This window comes from Lithobates pipiens, unplaced genomic scaffold (assembly GCF_037356315.1).
Source record: "Lithobates pipiens isolate NorthernLeopardFrog02 unplaced genomic scaffold, aLitPip1_a1.2 Scaffold_18, whole genome shotgun sequence".
NCBI lineage: Eukaryota > Metazoa > Chordata > Amphibia > Anura > Ranidae > Lithobates > Lithobates pipiens.
The window spans coordinates 432,408,114-432,431,708 of record NW_027507758.1 but is presented as its reverse complement, the minus strand read 5'-3'; the positions used below and the strand labels follow the sequence as shown (position 1 = coordinate 432,431,708).

The following is a 23,595-nucleotide window of genomic DNA, read 5'->3' as shown; positions in this document are numbered from 1 at the left end:
TGCATTTCCATGTTCTGTGTACTGTGGGAGACCAGATATAGTGAATAGAGGGGTTCTGGGTTTAGTAATACTTTAAGTATTGTAAGCTAAATATTACACTTTTTGGGGGGGTTTTACATCGCGTTAACACCTACATTTCCTTTTCCTTGTATAAAAAGAAAGACTCTCCATCTGTTGTTACTGCCATAGTACTAAGCCCTTGTACACGCGGTCGGACATTCTGACAACCAAATCCGTTGGATTTTGTCCGAAACTGTTGCATACACACGATCGGACAAAGTTGTCGGAAAATCCGATTGTACATAACGTGATGATGTTATTTCGTTACGACGGGACTACGTTCAGGCTAGTAGCCAATAGCTTTGGTCTAGGAATTTGTTCTGAGCATGCGTGGCACTTTGTCCGTCGGAGTAGGCTACACATGATCGGAATATGTCCAATCGGAGCATGTTGTTGAAAAATGTTATAGACAATTTGGAAAACTTGGTCTGTCGGATATTCCGACAGAAACAGTCCCATGGAGACCACACACAGTCGGATTATCCGACAATACGGTCCGATCGGACACATTCCGTCGAAATCTCCGACCGGGTGAACAAGGGCTAAAACTTTAAGGCCACTGGACTAAATATAAGTACATTGTAATTGAAAATATATAAAGGATATGTCCCCCAGTGTGTTTAGAAAGTTAGGACCTATTGCGTTAGTGGCCTTTTATCCTGAGTTCAGAGGCACACAGTGACATTTATCAAAACTGTCTTTTTATTTAAATTGCTAAACTGTTGCTTTTTGTAAAATGTATGGATAGATTTATTGTCATTATACTATTTGTATAATAAATTAACTGCGATAAAATTAACATATTTGTGTGTCTCTAAAATGTGTACTTAATTTCGGCGACAGTTGAATTGCATTGCAAAATCAGTGCTTGCAGTTGCGGCACAACAGGGAAAATAGGTTTGCAGTTTCTAAGTGACCACATAACCATGCAGAACTAATGCCAAGTACATTTATGTGATTGGATTTTGTTGTCAGAAAATTAGAGATCCTGCTCTCAAACTTTGTGCGTTGGAAAATCTGACAGAAAAAGTCAGATGGAGCCCACACACGGTCGGATTTTCTGACAACATGATCTGATCTCACATTTTCCATCGGAAAATCTGACCCTGTGTACAGGGCATAAGTCTGTCACTTTGGTCAAAAAACAGACCTAAAGATCAATATAGTAATTTTATGCTTGCAAACTGTACTATAATTAATAATCAACTGCTTTAACAAATATCCCCCATTGTCTACCATGTTTGCACAAAGGGTTGATTTACTAAAGGCAAATAGACTTTCCATATTTCAGGGAAAGTTGCACTCCGCGGGGGAATTTCATCAGAGCTTAGTGAATGAGGGGAAGCTCTGCTGCCATCCACCATCCAACCATGTGCAAGCAAAAATACAGTTATTTTCTCTTTGCAGATGATAGAGTATTCTTTAATAGTGGAATTTTACCACGTTCACTAATATCTGGGGAGAATGCCCTTGCAAACCGAACAGCCTATTTGCCTTTAGTAAATCAACCCATCCAATCCATGTTAATTACAGATGTCCTAAACTTTGTCATGACCCGGCGCCCTTGTAAAAAGCGGCATGGCAGCAACTTTGTAGACAATTTTATTTACAATATCCTCGTTTTTTTTTTTTTTAAACGGTGACTTTTTCATTAGACTCTGCAAACAATTCAAATCAAAGAGGAACTGAAAGCATGCACTTCACAGTCTTTGACTAAACTTTCATAATTGTGCTAATTTGGGTTATTTAGTGGCGCTACCATAAAAGGTTCACACTGCGGTCTGTTCAAACAAACAGCCCTCCACACGCACATCCCAAGACCAGAATAAACCAGCGGAGGGGCCGGAGTGCCAACTATGGTCATTTGAAATGTATACAAAATTTATTGGTTGAAGTGCCAAGAAAAACATTCTAATCAGTCAGTTTCCTCTCATTAAATGTTAATTAGTTTGACACAAGCTTCCTGCAGAGGAAAGTACTGGGTACTTACACATCATTAAGGGAGAGATGAATTGCAATAGCGTAGAGGACAAAAAAAAAAAAAAAAAAAAAGATAGGCAAAGGAAAGAAAAATAAAGTCTGCATTTGGAGAAAGGCCTACCCTTTTTGCTTCGAAGCTCTTCCTGAACAAGCCTCAGAAGATGCTGAAACACAAACAAGGTTACAATGGATTACCTCATATGATCGGACTCTCTTCTCAAAGCAAATGAAACAATAGTGGAAACCAATTAAATAATCCCCTCCTTATTTTATATAGCTTGAATTATTTCCAATATATTACAGTACCCTTTTACAACTGGAAAACAACCATATTAACCTTTGGTCTGCGCCACACCTGCAGCGTTCTTGTGTACAAAGGGTCACTGACATAGAAGCAATTACTGCATGTGCAAAGGGGGTTTAGCTATGCAAAGACTGCATCACCTTCTATTTTTATTCTGTGTGGCCGCTGTAGCCTGCTTAATTAAACACAATAATATAAAAAACAATAGCACTGAGTTTCATTAACAAAACAGGATAATTTATTCCTCCTTCTGGACATTTTTGGGAGAGCTGAGAACTGATAAAAGTGACAAAATGACTTAATTAATGTCATGGTCACACTGTTTCAGTTTGTGGAGGGAAAGGTCTTTGTAGTAGGAAAGAGTTTAAGTATAATAGGTTTTAATTGGTTGAGAAAACAGAGCCCTGGCCCAAATGAAAATTTTTTTGTTTTTTGAAACCTTCAAGAGGTTTAGTACCTTTATCATGGTTTTATCGCAGTTTGTTGGAAACATTTTCCACAGTTTCCTGCGCTAGTAACCCAACAGGAAGTAAAGGTTTAACCCAACAGGAAGTAAATGTTTAACCCAACAGGAAGTAAAGGTTTCTTCTTAAAGTAACACTTAAGGGCAATTTTTCTTAATTTTTGAATTGCGTAAGAGATGGTTATAACCCCTGTCAAGTTTTTTTTTTTTTGCCATCTGTTTCCCACTGGGAAGATTTCTCTTCATGTTCTGTTTCATAGCCAAAACAGGAAATTATAGAAAATCCATAAAAAGCTTGGGAATCCCTGGTTATGACCAGGGTCGTCATTGGAAGATTTCTCCACTATTCCTGTTCTGGGGACAACAAAAAATGTGAAATGTACTTTCACTTTCAATGATAATGGTAAGCATGACAAGGTGTGCTAATCTATACTCACTCTATTCAAAACAAAAAAAAGGTTTGCTTTTAGCTACACTTTAAGGAGTATAAAGGAAGCAACAATACATGACAGAGAGTAGAGGGAAACTGAAGATTTACATGTATAAGGCAAATGCAACATATGTTATAAAGTGCAATGTTTCATTGGTTTGGAATATCTAAGGTTGGGTTATAGATGGACAGATTTTAAAGAACATTCAGTTACCCAACTCTGGAATGATTTCCAAGTGCTGGCTTCTAGCCCGGCCTTTGAATGTGGCACCAATGTGTGGGCGCTGTGAAAAATGACCCTTCTTGTAGAAAAAGTAATGACTGATTACAGAGATTTTACAAAAAGCTGGGATGGTTTTACAATCAACTTGAACTTCCTAATTGTTTTATCTGAATTCCTAATTAATTACTATTAACTTAAAGACTAAGTTCACCTTTAAGTAAGAAAATAAAAAAATAAATGCACATATTTTTGCTGGAAATAATGTGTATTTATTATTTTTTCTATCGGAGCCTGCAAACCACTGTACTGATCAATGGATCACGGATGCAAAATCAGGCTCCTGCACACTCTCCCTCCAGCTTTCTGCTCATACCTCTGCATGGGCTTTCATTTATAAAGTTAAGGGTAGAAGGGGGGGTCTGGGTGTATTTAAAGTGGTTCTAAAAGCTCAAGGTCGACCTCAGCTCTCTGGGGACTCCAATGTGCCAATGAGGAAAGAGAGGGGGCAGGGTCAAGTCAAATGGACCTACAGAACAACAGCTTTGGATCAAGCCTGCTATGCTTCCCCCATAATAAGCTGTTTGCTCTTGGGCACTTGGTAGGAGGTCCTCCCAAAACACCTTGTCCCCATGTTGATGGGGACAAGGGCCTCACCCCCACAACTCTTACCCAGTGGTAAAGGTTGCAGGGAAGAGGCCCTTGTCCCCATCAACATGGGGACAAGGTGTTTTGGGGGACCCCAAAACACCCTCCCTATTTTGAGGGCATGTGGCCTGGTACTGTTCAGGGGGTGCTCCCTCACCCCCCTTTCCCTGTGCCTGCCAGGTTGCGTGCTCAGACAAGGGTCTGGTATGGATTTTGGGGGGACCCTCATGCCATTTTTTTTAAAGTTTGGAGCGGGGTTCCCCTTAAAATCCATACCAGACCTGAAGGGCCTGGTATGGATTTTAGGGGGGCCCCCACGCCATTTAAAAAAAAAAATTGGCACAGGGTTCCCATTAATATCCATACCAGACCCAAAGGGCCTGGTAATGGACTGGTGGGGGGGGGGGGGGGCATGCTGTTTTTTTCAATGATTTTTATCTATATTGCCAGGATCTGAAAATACATTACAGCCGCAAGCAGTTTTAAGTTACATTTTTTCCTTTAGAAATGTAATTTTGCTGCTCTCATTTATAAAACTATGTACGGCCACTATGTAAGTAGACTTACATAGTGTGGGGCGTGGACTCAGCCCCCTGAGCCATGATTGGCCAAAGGCACCCTGCCTATGGCTAATTATGGTCAGGTGTGAGATCGCAGTGCATTGACGGTCTCGCCGTTCATTATGGGGCATTCCGTGGGTGCTCGAATTTCCCACAAATGCCCCATAATGATCTAAATTCGGCGAACGGGCGAATACCCAATGTTTGTGTCGAACTTACATTCTACTGGAACATCGGGCTCATCCCTAGTACTAATATATGCATTTCTGGTGTAAGCCCAGCCAAATGTCTTACCATGGTTTTTGTTAGTTTTGTTCTGCATGGATTTTCTAATTCTCCTTGCACACACAGATGGTGTTTAGCAGGCAATGCCTTACAGATGCGTCAGGAAAGAGGCAGTAAGGGATAGACAGAATAAATGCTGTTGAAACACTTAACCTTTGCCAGATTTCACAACTAGCTATGACATTACAACTTTGCTAAAATTACAAATGGAGCTGTTAATCCTTTGAGGTTGATGGAAGCAGCTTCGGTATCTGCTGCTTTTTCGCACACATCTGTCCCGCTTTATAGAATTTCCTTCTCTTAATGCACAGTGAAGTTTGACTCAAACACTAATAGCCATGTTTATTCAAGGAAAATGTCAGTTTGTTTTTTTTTCAAATAACAAAATGATTCCTGACCTTTATCCCACTTATGTAGCTGCTTGTTAATGGTGCATTATAACACACAGCCAAAGTAAAACAAACACAAGCATTTATTATATATTACTGTATGTTAGCGAATAGGAAATGGAACAAGACAGGAAGATGAAGTACGTAGGAAATTGGACACAATATAAAACTGACACACAATCTTAGGAAGTGGTATCAGGTTACAAGTATATGGAATCCCTTCAGATAAATAATTCAAAGGAGAGCCATATTAGTAAGAAACACAGGAACTGGGCAACTCCGCTAGGCACTGTGTCTGTAATTAAGAATTACATTGTAAGCAAGCCAGCGTGTTAATCCTATTCATTTCTGGAGGAGGTGGCTGCAGTTACTACTATCGCCATTGTCCTTGGCACTTTCCATTTGTCTTCCCAAAGAGCAGGACTCCTGCTAATTATGATAATAATGATATTTATGTTTTTCTTATGAAATGGATTATCCCATCTCCAGATGTTTACATGTGTATCTCACTTGTGCTGAGATACAAGGAACCTTACTTGTGCTACGCTATAAGGTGTTATGATGTTACTTTAATCCAGTACAATTGCTGACAACTACAGATATGCTATAGTCTTATCTCTATCTTTCCTTACCCAAAGTGATATTGACTTTGAGTATTGATGTGAATGTTGGGACTAACAATCTGCAAGGAAAAGAGGCTCCAGAGACAAATAGGAAAGGAAAACATTCTAAGCTGGCTAAACACAATAGATGGCAATGGCAGTTAGAAGAATAGTGTCAATTAGGTAATCCATTGGTGCTGGCATTGTGATTCCATCGGCTGGCCTTCAGATAAAAGACTTCTGTTATTGTTACATAGTTACATAGTAGGTGAGGTTGGAAAAAGACACAAGTCCATCAAGTCCAACCTATGTGTGTGATTACATGTCAGTATTAGTACAATCAATGCCCCCTGCTGAGACCACTGCCTGTTGAAGGGAATTCCACATTCTTGCTGCTCTTACGGTAAAGAACCCTCTACGTAGTTTAAGGTTATGACAGCATATTCACTAGTTCTATCCGTACAGGTTTCAAAGCCCAGCCATATTTGCCTTACATGGGAGAATGCACTTACTATGGCAAATTTATGCACTTATTTTTGTGACATGTTTTTATGTTAATATTTAATACATTTTGATATTTTATACCTTTAAGTAGTTTTCTTTCCCCATTGGTAGTGGCAGCCTTTAAAAGTCCATTTGCAAATTTTTCTTCCCCAGTTAGGAGTATGGTTGCCACCTCATCCCTTTAAACCCGAACACATATGAATTACACAGGTTCTGTGGCTGATTAAGGTGGTAATTGAACTCTCTTGGTGCCTTATCTGCATTTAATTAGCCTTATAACGTGTGTAATTCATTTGTGTTCAGGTTTAAAGGGATGAGGTGGCAACTCTAGTTAGGAGAATATTTGAAGGACTACAGCCAGCTGCAAACATTAGAGTATCATCAGATAAACAATCCCCGTTTTATCAAATATGGTTAATATTGTACAACAAACTGTTTCTATAGCCAGGCATCAAAATCCCACTAAAGAGCAACTGCCTAGTCACTGAGATTTCTGCAAACTGAATTCTGACAGACATACATTAGTTATGAAAAACAGGGAAAACAAGCGGAAGGGAGGAAGAGGGAGTGGCGGGAGGAAGGGGTATCCCAGTATGTAACCTCTCATACTCTGTGGGCATGAAGGGAAGGACCAAACAGCCTAAGTTTCACTGGCCAGCAACATCTCATATTCCTGAGAGCAATTAAACATTGTCCAGTAGAATCATGTGTGCCTGAACTTTTCATACTTTCCCTTTTAGAGTGGCTGTAATGTTTTCTATGTGATGAATTTCAGTAATCTTGGAGGACCACCGTGTCGGGGGAATTTCCAGTTACCAGAGGGCAGGAATGCATGCCTTGGCTGCGTTCATGAGATGAATCAACATTGTTTTCTTGTATCTATGTTTAGGAAGGTGCAAAAGATGTAGAAAATAGTCTGCTTGATCAGACCAAAGATCACAGTCTGTAAATTGTTTAATAATTATCTTTACCTTTGATCAAAAGTCCTGTAATTTATCACATGTCCAAAATATATGAAGAAGCATGCCCACAGCCTTCCGCATCCCTAGTAGAGGTTGGATGACTGGGGGGAACATTTTATATAGGACTGATGGGACTTTGTACCACCCTCTCAAGACCCTATAACCCAGTTCCTGGAATTTATTCGCTATAGAGGTGTATTGAGCGAAATAAAGGGTTTCTGCCCTGTTGGCATAAGAAAATGTGGTCTCAAGGTCCCTTTCTCATTTAAGCAAGAAAAATCATCCAACAGCTGGATCAAATGTTTGTTTGTAAGCGGCCAAGACCATATGGAAAGATTTACTGGAGGCCACAAAGAGACGCCCAAAAGATGATTCCAGTTTTAAGGAAGTCCCTCTTCTAAGGACAGAGGACCTGACAGACATAGTACTGATTTACAAACCAAAGCCAGCGATACACAGGACATTTTCAACCACTATTAACCAGTGACCAAACACACATCAACACCATTAACAGTTTTGATCATATCACAGTGAAATTCATTTTTTTTTGTGGTGCATCACATTGGTCAGTTCAGATGTTTCTGAGACTGAAATCTAGTTGAAAGCGTTTGCAATTTTGTACCAACGTAAGTCTTTAGAAAAATCTGATCATAATAGCTATTTTAAAGGGAAACTGTCACACACAAAAAAGTCATAGACTCCCCCCCCCCCACCCCCCAAACTAAAGGTTTCTTCTAGTGTACTATAAGGATCAGAATGACATGGCACTTTTAAATACAGCTAATCATTGATGCATATGCTTAACAAGTGGCAAATAGCTTTTAGACAGGGGTTTAGACATATTCACTACATTACTGCATGCCTTATGTTGTTAAAAGTGGCAATTGCTGCAAAACGGACCTTTAAAAATCGCATGAGGCTTGTCAACCAAAAAGGAGCAGGAGATTATTTTGGGACCACAAGTGCACATAGAGTAGCCCATTTAAGTCAATGGGTTTGCCATTAAGCACGACGTGCAGAATCGTGTGAAAATCGCCCACACAAAATCATGAGCAGAAATGGGAGTTCTACCACATGAAGTACGAATGGGGCCATAATGTGGGTTAACATAAAAAATCCCATTCATTCTGAATGGACCGCCAATGCACAGAAGGGGCACATCTGTGTTTTGTAGTATGCTAAAATGCAGAATTGCTGTGGTGTGTTGTGGCCATTCAAAGTAAATCATGCTGTAAACAAATCCTTATCAAAAAGGGGAGAGTAGAGTTCTGAGGTCCAGCTTGAAAAACGTCAATGTTTCTATTGTAAATGTGATGATAAATTACTCCACAGTGTCTGCAGCTACAGTGTGGGAGGAAACCGGAGCACCCAGAGGAAACCCACGCAGGCACTGGGAGAACATGCAAACTCCAGGTAGGTAGTGTCGTTGTTGGGATAAGGTTGTGTGACATTAAGTGATATTTATGAATTAACACTACCTGCCCGGAGTCTGCATTTTCTCTCTGTGCCTGTGTGGGTTTTCTCTGGGTACTCCAGTTTCCTCCTACACTCCAAAGACATGCTTAAGTGGCTTCTGTCTAAATTGGCCCTCCTATTATGTGTATATATGAATGTGATTTAGGTACCGTAAACTAAGATTGTAAGCTCTTTGAGATCAGGGACTGATGTAATTGTTCATTATATACGTATAGCGCTGTGTAAATTGATGGCGCTTTAAAAGTTCCTGAAATAAATAAATCAATAAAGTAATTCATTAAAAAAATACAAAGTTTCAGTATTGTTGTTTACACCCATTTTAATGTTTGAGTTTATATGCTAACAAGACACATAAAACCTTTTAGATGCTATGGGCTTTTAATTCAGATTTTGGCTGTTGTAGTCATCAAATTATCAATAAAATTAAAGCATTGCTATCAAATGCATTCAAAATATTTTTTAAATGCCATTGAAATGCTTATGCCGCGTACATACGACCGGACTTTTTGATGGACTAGGTCCGACGGTCTTCCCGACGGACTTTCGGCGGAGGTCTGATGGACATTCTGAACGAATGGACATGGCCACACACGAACGGACTAAGTCCGCTCGAAAGTCCGTTCATTTTGAACATGATGATGTAAGATGGGACTAAACAAGGAAGTTCAATAGCCAGTAGCCAATAGCTGCCCTTGCGTCGTATTTGGTCTGTCGGACTAGCACACAGACGACCAGTTTTCCCGATTTTTAGTCTGTTGGACTTGAGTTTGTCGGATAGATTTGAAACATGTTCTATTTCTAGGTCCGTCTGATTTTTTTTTTAATAAAAAATGGTCGGACTAGCCCACACACGATCGGATTATCCGACGGACTGATAACGTCGGGCCCAGTCTGCCGGAAAGTCCGGTTGTGTGTATTTTGGTTAGAATTATAACAGGATTATGTACAGTAGGTTACCCAACAATTCTGGTGCCAAGGGGAATTGAGAGATAAGAGTATAGTGTACATTTCATGCATATTAAGAGACACTGTACCTTGCTTTTTTACATTGGTATTATGATGCATGTTACACTCCAAAAGGGTTAACACATAAACCTTGGAAATGTAATAATGTGTTTTTTTTAATAACAACATATTTTTGTACCATGCATATCCTTTTTGTTTTTTAAATGTAAATTTCCAGACTGTTCATAATTATTTGCTACAACATAGGCTTTTACTTTCAATAAAGCTTAATGAGCAGTTTCCGTTCAGTTAATGATCACATTTACAAATCTACAATCAATTAGCTGGTCTATGCAAGAAGTATTGGGTTTACTTCCTTTAAAAAATAAATGACCCATGGCTCTTCATAGTCTGTTTGTTATAATTAGCATACTGTCTTTTAAAGAGGACAGTGTGTTTTCTGTTCATTAACAGTAATACTACCTTGGCATACAATCAGTCCCCATGATCTAAAAGCACCAAGGACGCCAAATTATCCTCTCTACTAGGACAAAATCAATTAACACCACTAGGGATGTCATTATTGTCACATTAAGTCACCTGATAGTCACAAGGGAAAACAAAATGATTTCTGGAATTTGTAATGTTAGAGGTCTAAACCCAGACACGAGCAGTTAAAGAGAATCCTGGAGCCACTTTAAATATTACAAGCAGGCAAGTCGAAAATATTTTTAAAATAGAATTTGTTTATATGCTTCCATTAACTTGGCACTTATACAAGTTATTGATTATCATGCTGTGGTATGCAAAGCATCAGTATAGTTAGTATACAGTAAAGCAAAAGGAAAACAAAGTGGATTAGGAAGTAAGGGCAATGCTGATAAAATTTAAAAATACCAAATTGGAAAGCAGTTTTTTATTGGATTTGAAGCTTTTACATTTACCTCCTTTATAATGTGATATTACTGGGTTAATAGTTAGCAAGTGTTGTTTAAAAAAATGTAAAATATCGGTTGCTAAAATCAACATTTTCAAACCTCATTGTGCACTGCTTTACATCTCTGATCAAAGGCCAAGATGCTCAGGCAATAACCAAACCTATTCTGCAGTGGAACAAAGAATTCCAAATCCCGCAATCGATTACCAGTGATGAAGTTGTGGAAGTCTGTGGGCTAGATTCTACAAAAATTGTTGCTTTACAACTGAGTTTTCCTATTATCCGGGGTTCCTACCATTTAGAAAGACACCCAGTTTGTAGACACGCACTTATGCCATATAGGCTGGGTTCACATATATGGCATAAGTGCATGTCTACAAACTGGGTGTCGGCCACAATGGAGCCGTGCCACACATGTCTAGGACGGTAGCAGTGCAGTTTTGAAAAGGGTCCTGTGCTTTTTCTGGGTCTGGTTCAGGTGCGAATTCAGAAAAAAAGCCGCACCTGGATCATACCTGAACTGGTGAACAGAAATGCACCGGACATGTGTGAACTCAGTCTTAAGCCCCATACACACTCCTTTAGATTTACCAAAACCATATAATATGAGATCGAACCTTAGGAGTTTCAATTTGTATGCAATCAGGTAAGCCCTTGCACTATATGCTTTTGGTACATCTGAAGACAAAAATCAGCAATAAATCTGATAGTGTGTATAGGGCTTAAGTATACGTAGCACAAATTATGCTCAGTGAACTGGGATAGTTCCTAGCAAGAAGTCTCTTGAATCACTTCTATGTTTGGTTTTTGAATTCTAGCTTTGTACTAGTTGTGATTGTAGCTTACCCTCTGGATTATGCTGTCTGTCTGCTGACTGGCAGGTTGACTACAGTGGGGTAAACACGAGCGCCATTAACTAGAAAAATCATAAAACCAAACCCTTAATGCTTGAACCTGGTTACTAGGGATAGCAACAATGATGGCAGCATCACTGTAACCTCTGCTTGGGGAATGTCATTTTTGCATTTTGCATACCCGCATTCTCAGTGTGACTCTACAAAAAATCCAGAAAAAAAACTATTTATTGTTGCAGTGTTACTGACTGGCTGTAGGAAAAGCGTCATGATTTAATAAAGTTTCAGATGATTTCGTAAAAATACAAGCCAAACTCCTCTGTTTTATATTCAGAATAGCCCAACACAAGTTATATGCATGAATGAAAGAATATATCCATGTAACATCGTAACGATTCAATTACAATATTTCCTGCAACATCCGTAAACAATGATTTGGAAGGCTGTTATGTAAGAAGACAGTCATTTAAACGGCACTGCTAAACAATGCTCAATTCTGTTGTACTGTAAGCCAAAACTACATATGACTTTTATAATTTTTTTGTCCTACTTCAGGGGGTATTTAATTAAGTCTATCCTGTCTAACATGATCTGATGTCATTGAACAAGGATATGTTCTTTGTTAGCGGAGCTCTTACTTTCAGACTCCTCTGTGTATTTGATACCATGGTAACAGAACAGTAAGCTAAAGCCAATGAGATAATGAGATATTCTCGTTGTAATTGTGCTTCATGAGGGCACCAGTTCCCAAGGGTGCTATGTGACAGCCTTACAACTGCTAATAGAATTTACAAAACACACAAATATTAGTAGGAAGCCAATTGCAACAAAAACCATGCAAACACGTGCGATGCGTTGGATCTTCTCTGCTCTGTAAATTAAGTTGGGCACATGTATGCATCGCTCACTCCGAAGCATTATTTTAATGACTATCATTACATCTAAATCATGAAAACTTCAAGGAACTTCAGGTTTGAAACGAACTAACCAGCCCGTGAGCTGCATTATAATTATGTCTACATGCTACAGGCAGAGCTGTATAGTGATCAGCAGAGCTGAGCTCTTGAATATTTTATTTAGAGAATAGCCTGTAAATATAGATAGATTGATCACATTGTACCTGTCGGTGTTACAGGTTCTGCACAGATGGTTATGAAAACTGGATGCCAGGTGCACATTCCCTGCACCTGCCAAGCAGTCCTCAAAAGTCAAAAGGGGTGCTTTGAGCTGCCACACGCCTTGCATTCCATCATGGCACTATAAATCCTCCAAGCTGTAATGGTGCATCATTCATCATTCATTTTGCTTGCTTACCTTTATTTTCCCCTGAATCATAACTTCATTCAGTGGTTTAATAAAAATATAACAATAGTGTGTCTATAGGCATATACGCTATATTACCAAAAAGTATTGGTACACCTGTCTTTACACGCACATGAACTTTAATGGCATCCCAGTCTTAGTCCGTAGGGTTCAATATTGAGTCGGCCCACTCTTTGCAGTTATAACAGTTTCAACTCTTCTGGGAATGCTGTCCACAAGGTTTAGGAGTGTGTCTATGGGAATGTTTGACCACTCTTCTAGAAGCACATTTGTGAGGTCAGGCACTGATGTGGACGAGAAGGCGTGGCTCGCAGTCTCCGCTCCTAATGTTCATACGTTTGGTAATATAGTGTTTTTGCACCAGGGCCCTGAAGCTGGATGGCCCCATGGTAGGACCCCTGCTATCAATGGCTGTATGAATGGAGGCTTCTCTCTGTGGCTGCTGTATCCTTATTTTCGCTGGCTCTTCAAGATGTATGTTCATATCCAGGACTGGCTAGTTCTGGCCCTGGGCCAATATCTGATTGTGGTCCAGTAATCAACAACAAGGGAAAGTAACAATCATGGTATGTCAGTACATTTCTACTCCTGTAGAAAATTTGTATTTGAAAGATTAATGATCACTGATACTAATGAAATAATATTTCATAAGGACCAGTGATATCATTTAATCTGCTATTGGTAGGCTGTGCACAGCACTGGGGGAGACTGCATTTCACCGTTGACCCTAAAATCAACCTAAGCTTTGATAAAACATTACCAAGGTAACAACAGCACTGTAGTGTAGGACAGGGGTGAAATTTGGGTTTGCCAATACCATGGGTTTGAGTCAAATAATTCAGGTTTGAGATTCATGGCCCTGGCAAATATATGCACAGATTTGCCTTGGAATTTTTTTTTAAACCAACATATACTGCATAGATTTTGAACTATGGCCATCTGGCTTAGAAGGTTCAATAAGAGGTCTTTTGATTATAGCAGCCCTCTCACTTTATAGGGGGGAAGGCAATGAACAACCATAGTGTAATTGAATGGGAAGCCATTGTAGGGTAAGCTCTTAAACTGCACGGAGGGAGATTAGGGTCAGATATGAAATTATATCTTAAATCACCTAGATACCTCTATGAGTATCCCACTTCTTTGCTGTCTTTCTTTGATGGTGAGTTTTTTGTTTTTCTTTTTAATTCGTGGTTGATTTGAGGTCAATTGTCACTTTTAGCTGAAACCCTATCCATAGCATTTTTTCTTTGTTGCAAGGCTTACTTAAAAAAACAACTGGGGTTATATTTTAGGGGGTGATATTTGGGGTCTTTTCATTTATTTGGGGGAGGGGTATTGATTTTTAGCATATCTGGATTCCATAGCCAATGGCAATTTAATGGACTGGAGAACTGCATCTTCCATGAGACTTACCCTTTTGCCCCTCACTACGCCATTGGTAGTCTTGACGATTGATGCCACTGTTCTCCCAGGGGAATCTATCCACTTTCAGACCCTCCCTGTTAAGATGTCGGTAGGGACACTCCACCAGGAGTGGATATCCTTCCTTATCTTACCTAAGGCCCCATCTCCTATAGTGTTAGGTCTTCCTTGGTTACGGCTCCATTCTCCACATGTTGACTGGACTGCTGGACAGATCCTGGCTTGGGGTTCATCCTCATCCTGCCTACTCAAGGTTGCCCCAAAAGAGAAACTTCCTGTTGCCAACATCCCAGTACGGTTCGACCCGAGCATAAGTTCAGGCCAAACTTTGGTTGTTCGGGTGTGCTGCAGAACACTGAACATTATGCGGTGTTCGGGATAAATTCGAAAGCCACCGGAACACCGTTAAATCTATGGGACAATAACATGAAAAATCAAAAGTGTTAATTTTAAAGGCTTATATGCAAGTTATTGTCATAAAAAGTGTTTGGGGACCTGGGTCCTGTCCCTGGAGACATGTATCAATGCAAAAAAAAGTTTTAAAAATGTCAGTTTTTTCGGGAGCAGTGATTTTAATAATGTTTAATAATGTGAAACAATAAACGTGAAATATTCTTTTAAATTTCATACCTGGAGGGTGTCTATAGTATGCCTGTATAGTGGCACATTTTTCCCGTGTTTAGAACTGTCCCTGCACAAAATGACATTTCTAAATGAAAAAAGGTAATTTAAAAGTAGTCACGGCTATAATTAATTGTCGGTCCCGGCAATACAGATAAAAGTCATTGAAAAAAATGGCATGGGTTTCCCCTAGTCTATTACCAGGGCCTTTGGGTCTGGTATGAATATTAGGGGGAACCTCGAACCAAAATTTTAAAAAGAAATTGCGTAGGGGTCTCCCCAAATTCCATACCAGACCCTGAAGGGTCTGGTATGGATATTAAGGCGAACCCCGTGCCAAAATTTAAAATACATGCCGTGGGGGTCCTCCCAAAAATCCATACCAGACCCTTATCTGAGCATGCAGCCTGGCAGGCAACAGGAAAAGAGGGGGGGCGAGAGAGCACCCCCCTCCTGAACCGTACCAGGCCACATGCCCTCAACATGGGGAGGGTGTTTGGGGTAGCCCCCCCAAAGCTCCTTGTCCCCATGTTTAACAAGGGGACCTCCAGATCTCGGCCTCCCCCCGTGTGAAATGGTAACGGGGTACAAATGTACCCCTACCATTTCACAAAAAAGTATCAAAATGGTACAAAACACAAGACACAACTTGGGACAAGTCCTTTATTAAATAATAAAAAAATAAAAATAAAAAAGTCCATCCATTTTCTTCTCTCACTCCGCCGACGAAAAAAAAACAGAGCTGCGTCGACCCGCCTCCATGGGAGGCACCCGCCGTATGACACAAGCTCACAGGTGACATTTATTTTATCACTGAGGGTGGGGACTTTCACGTGTGACCCCGCCCCTCTCTGGTGCATGGGGACTTCCCCATGGCTTTCCCAAGGCGTCAGAGGGGGCGGGGCCACCCGTTTATGTAAATATTTTAGTACCCCTATAGTAAGCTGCAAAGTATAATATAGCATGCTCCTATAGCGAAGCAAGAAAAGTTCTGCCTTTAGAATCACTCACTTCCTTTTCCTGACCACGTGTCCCACAATGTGTCCCATGAGGCATTGCACCTCACACATTTCTCAGGCACTTACTGACATGTATGGATGGTGTACTGAGCTGTATGTGTGCTGCATACATCCTGGTATGTAACACCGTATGTAAAAAGTATTCAGTCACAAATACTGCAAGTTTCCTGCAAGACACAATTGATTTTCTAAACAGGCTCAACAATATACAACAATTACCACCAAATACACTTTTAGTCACCATTGATGTAGAATTTCTCTACATTAACATCCCTCACAAAGATGGGTTGGCTGCATGTCACAGATTCTTATCATCCTCACCAAACCACAAATACACCGCTGTTAAATTCATTCTTACACACAACTACTTCACTTTCAACAATGACATCTATCTCCAGTGTATGGATACTGCTATGGGAAGTAAATGGCACTCCAATATGAAAACATATTTATGGCTGACTTGGAGGACAAATTCCTGAACAGCATACAGCAAATAGATATCATCGATACATATATGATATCATCTGATCATACGGACAGAAGGTGAAGAAAATCTAAAACAGTTTTACTCATCAATCAACACGTTTCGTCCATCTATCAAACTAAAAATGGATTATTCTAACACACACGTCAACTTTCTAGACACCACAGTATACATCAGGGATGACAAGCTTCATACTTTGAAATACAGAAAACCAACTGACAGATGAAACTATCTCCACAGTTCCAGTTTTCACACCCAATACCCGAAACGGGCCATCATACACAGCTAGGCCATCAGATACCACCTAATATGTTCAGACCCAGAAGCATCTCAGAACACTAGCACACTGCTTCCATAAGAAAGGTTACAAAGACAAAACCATCAACAACAGCATAAATATGGCCTTGAAAACCCGATGAGAAAATCTCCTCCAATACAAAGAGAAAAAAATAATACATAATAATACAAATAACCGTGTACCTCTAGTCACCACATACAATCCAGCACTAGAAGGGATAAAAAAAAAGATAATCAAAGATTTACAACCCATCATAACTGAGGATGAAACTCTGAAAGAAATATTCCAACAACCCCCAATACTTGCTTTCAGACAACCACCCAACCTCAAACATAAACTAATAAGCAGGAAACTCCATTCTGATTAGAAGGTCACGAGTAATGGAAGCAAATCCTGCACTAAAAACCGCTGCAAACTGTGCAGCCAAAGAAAAAGAAATCAGGGAAAAGAAAGTCACAGGCGGACCAAGTAGCTTAAATAAGAAAAATCTTTATTGCACAATCATATATCAAGTGACAGAAACTGGGTCCCATCACCAACACCTAAATCAAATTAAAAATGAGACAATGTTGTCTATTAAGAACATTACATCAGACCAGATTTCAAGCACACATATTAAGCACAGTTATAAAGTATGTGAGGCAGACGGTGGGGATGTAGTGGTATCCTGGGAACAAATACCTTCAGTATATACACATACCACCGCACTGTCTGCCGACTACCTCCTAAACACTGTGGAATGGGTTGTATATAAGGTGAGGACTTGGGTATTGAATAGATTAGTGCAGAAAAATACCATTGATAGCTGTATCTTTTTCATGGGACATGCATCAGTTTGTAGTAGACTATAAATGCATTGACAAAGGTTAGCTTAGCACAGTCCTTCATTTAGCGCTCCTGACACAAATCAAACTGTATGTTCAGTAGTCAAACAGTAAAATAGTCTGGATTTTATATAGTGACCATAGATCAAATACTGAAAACAGCCGGCAGCTAGTATGGGATCAATAGGGCACAGGGCCACTCACTAGACTTGTGCACAACGAAAATTTAGTTTAGTTTAATTCCGTTTTCATTAGTAAAATACATTATTTAGTTCTGTTATATTCGTTATGTTATGTTAATTTGTTTTCGGATAATTTGTTATTTCTCTAGAGTGTCGATATTCGTTATACTGAATCTCAAATCATGTCGAATTCATTCGTTATATCTGCTATAATTTCTTTCATATTAGTTGAAATTCGATATTTATGTATGTATATATATTTGTGATAATGATTCATAGTTTGGAAAGTCATTTGTTTATTTAATCTATCAACACACACAATTACAATATCTCTCCTCCTGCTCAAATACAATACAACACCCTTCTCACTCAGTTCTCAGGAATGCACTTTGCCAGTAATCCAACCTCCAGCACAAAATTAATCAGCTGATTGGACTGTAAGATTTACTTTGAGCTGACCTGTTGTTTCATTAAATATTTAATGAATTACCGAATCATGTCAAATTCATTTGTTATATCTGCTATAATTTCTTGCTAATTAGTTTAAAATCATTATTTTTTATTCAGACATTCGGATGCATCCGAATTTCCGAAAGATGCTAAATTTGACTGAATTTCGATTTGTTAAGAAACAAATTGCACACTACCAATCGAGGAAAACTGTGTACTCTTCCTTCCTAGATAGCCCATATAGATACCTTGTTTATGTCCAGGTATGAGATCTCATGCTGCTCAAACCTGGTCAATCATGGGGCTCACCCAGGTGTCCAGAGAGCAGGCCCGGACTGGGACAAAAAATAGGCCCGGGCATTTTAGATTGAGCAGCCAACCTTTCCAGGGACCGGGGGGGGGGGGGTTCGGTAGACATTAGCGGGGGTGGCTGGTGTTGGTCCTCCACACTGTAATGTGCAGCGACACTGTGATATAAAGGGAACTGCACTAAAAAGGGGCATTGCAATGATTACATTGCCCTTTTATGGGGCAGTCCCCTTTATATTATAGTGTCCTAGTCCTATTGTGGCCATGCCAGTACTGTCTGTCTCCTATTGTGTCCATGGCCCAGTGACACTTACCTGCTCTCTGGCGCTGCGGGTACAGGGTGGCTCCCTCTGGCGCTGCAGGTGCAGCGTGGCTCTCTCTGGTGGTGCGGTGCAGCGTGGCTCTCTCTGGTGGTGCGGTGCAGCGTGGCTCTCTCTGGTGGTGCGGTGCAGCGTGGCTCTCTCTGGTGGTGCGGTGCAGCGTGGCTCTCTCTGGTGGTGCGGTGCAGCGTCGCGCTCTCTCTGGTGGTGCGGTGCAGCGTCGCGCTCTCTCTGGTGGTGCGGTGCAGCGTCGCGCTCTCTCTGGTGGTGCGGTGCAGCGTCGCGCTCTCTCTGGTGGTGTGGTGCAGCGTCGCGCTCTCTCTCTGATGGTGCGGTGCAGCGTCGCGCTCTCTCTCTGATGGTGCGGTGCAGCGTCGCGCTCTCTCTCTGATGGTGCGGTGCAGCGTCGCGCTCTCTCTCTGATGGTGCGGTGCAGCGTCGCGCTCTCTCTGGTGGTGCGGTGCAGCGTCGCGCTCTCTCTCTGGTGGTGCGGTGCAGCGTCGCGCTCTCTCTCTGATGGTGCGGTGCAGCGTCGCGCTCTCTCTCTGGTGGTGCGGTGCAGCGTCGCGCTCTCTCTCTGGTGGTGCGGTGCAGCGTCGCGCTCTCTCTCTGGTGGTGCGTGCAGCGTCGCGCTCTCTCTCTGGTGGTGCGGTGCAGCGTCGCGCTCTCTCTCTGGTGGTGCGGTGCAGCGTCGCGCTCTCTCTCTGATGGTGCGGTGCAGCGTCGCGCTCTCTCTCTGGTGGTGCGGTCCAGCGTCACAGTGTGGCTGGTTGTGCTGGGGCTATTAGTTCCCCCAGCACAGTCCTCTGTTTCATTTGCCATAGCTGCTACAAGCACTCCTCAGCTTGTTTCCTGGTTTTCTCTTTCACCCCAGCAGAGTGCATGCTGGGGACTGTAGTCTGCTCCCTGCTGAGACCAATGGTGCCATGTATCTCTGGGACTACATTTCCCATGATGCCCCTCTAGTTGGTTCTGATTGGCCCTCTGTGTTGGCCAATGGGGAGGGAAAACTCTTCCCCTGCTGCCGAGTGCCGACGTGAGAAGGGGAAGGGGAGGGGGAGCGAGGGGGGGAAGAGTGCAGCAGCCTGAAGCTCTCCCCACCGCGCGGACGCCCACAGCTGGAGGAGGAGAGCAGAACTGTGAGCGCGGCGCTGAGGCTGAGCTGTGTGTGAGAGAGACACACAGCACAGCCCATGCAGCCGCCAGTTCCGCATGACACAGGCACGGCCGTATGGCGGTAGGCGAGCGGCGGCCGTGTCCTGTGTTACCCACAATCAGGCCGCGGCCGCCGCTTACCTCCCACTGTGCGGCCTGATCATCAACAGGCCACGGGCGGCCCCGGCCCACCGGGCAAATGCCCGGTCTGCCCTATGGCCAGTCCGGGCCTGCCAGAGAGCATTATCGTTTTGATTCCATTGCCTGTTTAGATGAAGCGCTGCGACGTGTATAACGTCTGTCTGTGTTTTGGCCGTCCTGGCAGTTACATAGTTACATAGTACGGTAGGTGAGGTTGAAAAAAGACACAAGTCAATCAAGTCCAACCTATGTGTGTGATTATATGTCAGTATTACATTGTATATCCCTGTATGTTGCAGTCGTTCAGGTGCTTATCTAATAGTTTATTGAAACTATCAATTCCCCCCACTGAGACCACCGCCTGTGGATGGGAATTAACATCCTTGCCACTCTTACAGGAAAGAACCCTCTACGTAGTTTAAGGTTAAACCTCTTTTCTTCTAATTTTAATGAGTGGCCACGAGTTTTGTTAAACTCCCTTCTGCAAAAAAGTTTCATCCCTATTGTGGGGTCACCGGTATGGTATTTGTATATTGAAATCATATCCCCTCTCAAGCATCTCTTCTCCAGGGAGAATAAGTTCAGTGCTCGCAACCTTTCCTCATAACTAATATCCTGCAGACCCTTTATTAGCTTAGTTGCCCTTCGTTGTACTCGTTCCATTTCCAGTAATCCTTCCTGTGGATTGGTGCCCAAAACTGGACAGAACACTCTAGGTGCGGCTGAACCAGAGTCTTGTAGAGTGGGAGAATTATCATTTTATCTCTGGACTTGATCCCTTTTTAATGCATGCCAATATTCTGTTTGCTTCGCCAACAGCTTGGCATTGCATGCCATTGCTGAGCCTATCATCTACTAGGACCCCCAGGTCCTTTTCCATCCTAGATTCCCCCAGAGGTTCTCCCCCCAGTGTATAGATTACATACATATTTTTGCCACCCAAATGCATTATTTTACATTTTTCTACATTGAACCTCATTTGCCATGTAGTTGCCCACCCCATTAATTTGTTCAGATCTTTTTGCAAGGTTTCCACTGAAACAGAAGCTGCTTAGCTTAGTATCCTCTGCAAATACAGAGAACTGGTCTTTTATGAACAAATTAAACAGGATTGGTCCAAGCACAGAACCCCGGGGGAACCCACTACCCACCCCTGACCATTCTGAGTACTCCCCATTTATCACCACCCTCTGAACTCGCTCTTGTAGCAAGTTTTCAATCCATGTACTCACCCTATGATCCATGCCAACAGACCTTATTTTGTACAGTAAACATTTATGGGGAACTGTGTCAAATGCTTTTGCAAAATCCAGATACACCATGTCTGTGGGCCTTCCTCTATCTAGATGGCACCTCACCTCCTCATAGAAGGTTAATAGATTGGTTTGGCAAGAATGATTCTTCATGAATCCATGCTGATTACTGCTGAGACTGTCAGTAAAAATTAGGAACAATGGTCTGGCAATTACTAACTGAGTTCCCTAAGTACCCTCGGGTGCAAGCCATCTGGTCCCGGTGATTTATTAATGTTTCCCAAGTCTAATTTTAATTCTATCCTCTATTAACCATGGAGGTGCTTCCTGTGATGTGTCATGAGGATAAACCCTGCAGTTTTCGTTATTGAAGCCCCCCGATTCCCTTGTGAAGACTGAGGAGAAGAATAAATTCAATACCTTCGCCATCTCCCTATCCTTTGTAACCAGATGTCCTTCTTCATTCTTAATGGGCCCATTATGGTCTGTCCTCCCTTTTTTACTGTTTACATACTTAAAAAAATTTATTGGGATTTTTTTTTGCTCTCCTCTGCTGTGTCTTTCATGTTCTATCTTAGCCGTTCTTATTGCACCCTTACATTTCTTGACCAAGAAGAACCCCCTGGATGGGACTTTGACAGACCACCAACACATGCAAAGCAACTATAAAATATAGTGTTTATTGATACAATAATATTAAAACAGACAGTTAGCATCTGAGCAATGTACAAAACAATATGACTAGAACATTACAACAACACGCTCTCATGGGGGTAGGATACCCCAAACCCGCCGCGTTTCCAGTTTTGCTTGAAAACTTTCATTGGGGTGGAGAGTAAGGTGAGATACAGTGTAATAACAGCTCTCGATGGAGCCAATCCTCAATGAGATACAAACATATTAGATGCAGATGCAGCTGGACCCCTGAACAAGGTACGCCCCAGAGACTGGTACGCCCCTCTGCAGAGTATGCAGGCTGGTGTGTATAAATTAAGTTAAAGATCCACTACCTCCCTGAAAATATAGGGGGTTGAATAAAACTATCACCAACGTGGATCGGAACCCCAAATATGGCCCCCAGGAGGTCCACTGTTTATTTGGATCCCTTGTTTGAAAAACCAGGAAGGAAGTCCTGTGAAGCATCACGTCTGAATAGTTCCTGCTGTCCTGAAGCTGTGCAGTACACTTGCGCTGGTGTGAGGAGATGAGGTAATTGACATCACTTGCGTGGTGTCATAGCCGACATGTTTCGACCAATCACATGGTCTTTATCAAGGGTGAGAGGGCTCTAAAGTTGCCATCTATTTATACAGTTATTTGACAATTTCATATTCTAAAAATTACCACTATATGGCAGCCTCCCATTCAAACAATACACAATAAGTTTACTCCTAGACACATAGGCTCGTATAGACGGTACAGTACAAACAAAGCAGATAGACGGATCAGAGTCATACATAGGGCGGGATAAGGACCATAGGGATAAGCAGATCACAGTATTTTGGGCCAATATCAGAGTGATTTAATGTGGAAACCACATTGCATATATTTATCACCCATAATAGCAATCACAAGGGAAGGATAGGGTGCCCACTCCCTAATACTCCGTCTCCGCCACCTCACCTCATATTGGATATACTTATGATCCCCACTATTTGCAAACCTGGGGATACACAAAAGAATAAGGGGAAGGAAAAAACACACAGACTCTCCCTACGACTCCACCCCCACTTAATAACTTCATGTCTATTATCTAGCTTCTATGTTCAGGCCTAAAGGCATAAGAGTTTTTACTCTAAAAATCCACATTTTCTCTTTTTTCAGCAAGATAGTGTCAAAGGCGTCTCTTCGCGCTGGAAGATTTAAAGTATGTATTCCTTTGACCTTAATACCTGCGGTACTCCCTCCATGGAAGTCTGCAAAGTGTAAAGCTAATGGTGACATATCCTCCCTCTTATTGTCCTTGTTGCCTATGTTCTTTATACTTCTAAGATGTTCACTGATGCAATTCCTGAGTTGCCTTTTAGTTTTACCAATGTAGTACTTTTTTTACAAGGACACTCCAGCATGTAAATCACCCTGGAGGTCACACAGTTTATAAACTTGTTAATTCTAAATTCTACAGATCGACTTGCATCATTGAAAACCATAGTTTTATCAATAAATTTAAACATC

At 41.5% G+C, this 23,595-nt stretch overlaps 1 protein-coding gene across 2 annotated transcripts in view; it reads right to left on the bottom strand.

Moving 5' to 3' along the window:
• LOC143988477 (uncharacterized) overlaps positions 1 to 23,595 on the bottom strand; it is a 328,901-nt gene that overhangs the window by 54,849 nt on the left and 250,457 nt on the right. For both annotated transcript variants that reach the window (XM_077488089.1, XM_077488090.1), the window contains one exon: positions 2,162 to 2,204. In XM_077488089.1, coding sequence (XP_077344215.1) covers positions 2,162 to 2,204 — 43 coding nt within the window. The remainder of the gene's footprint in view (positions 1 to 2,161; positions 2,205 to 23,595) is intronic.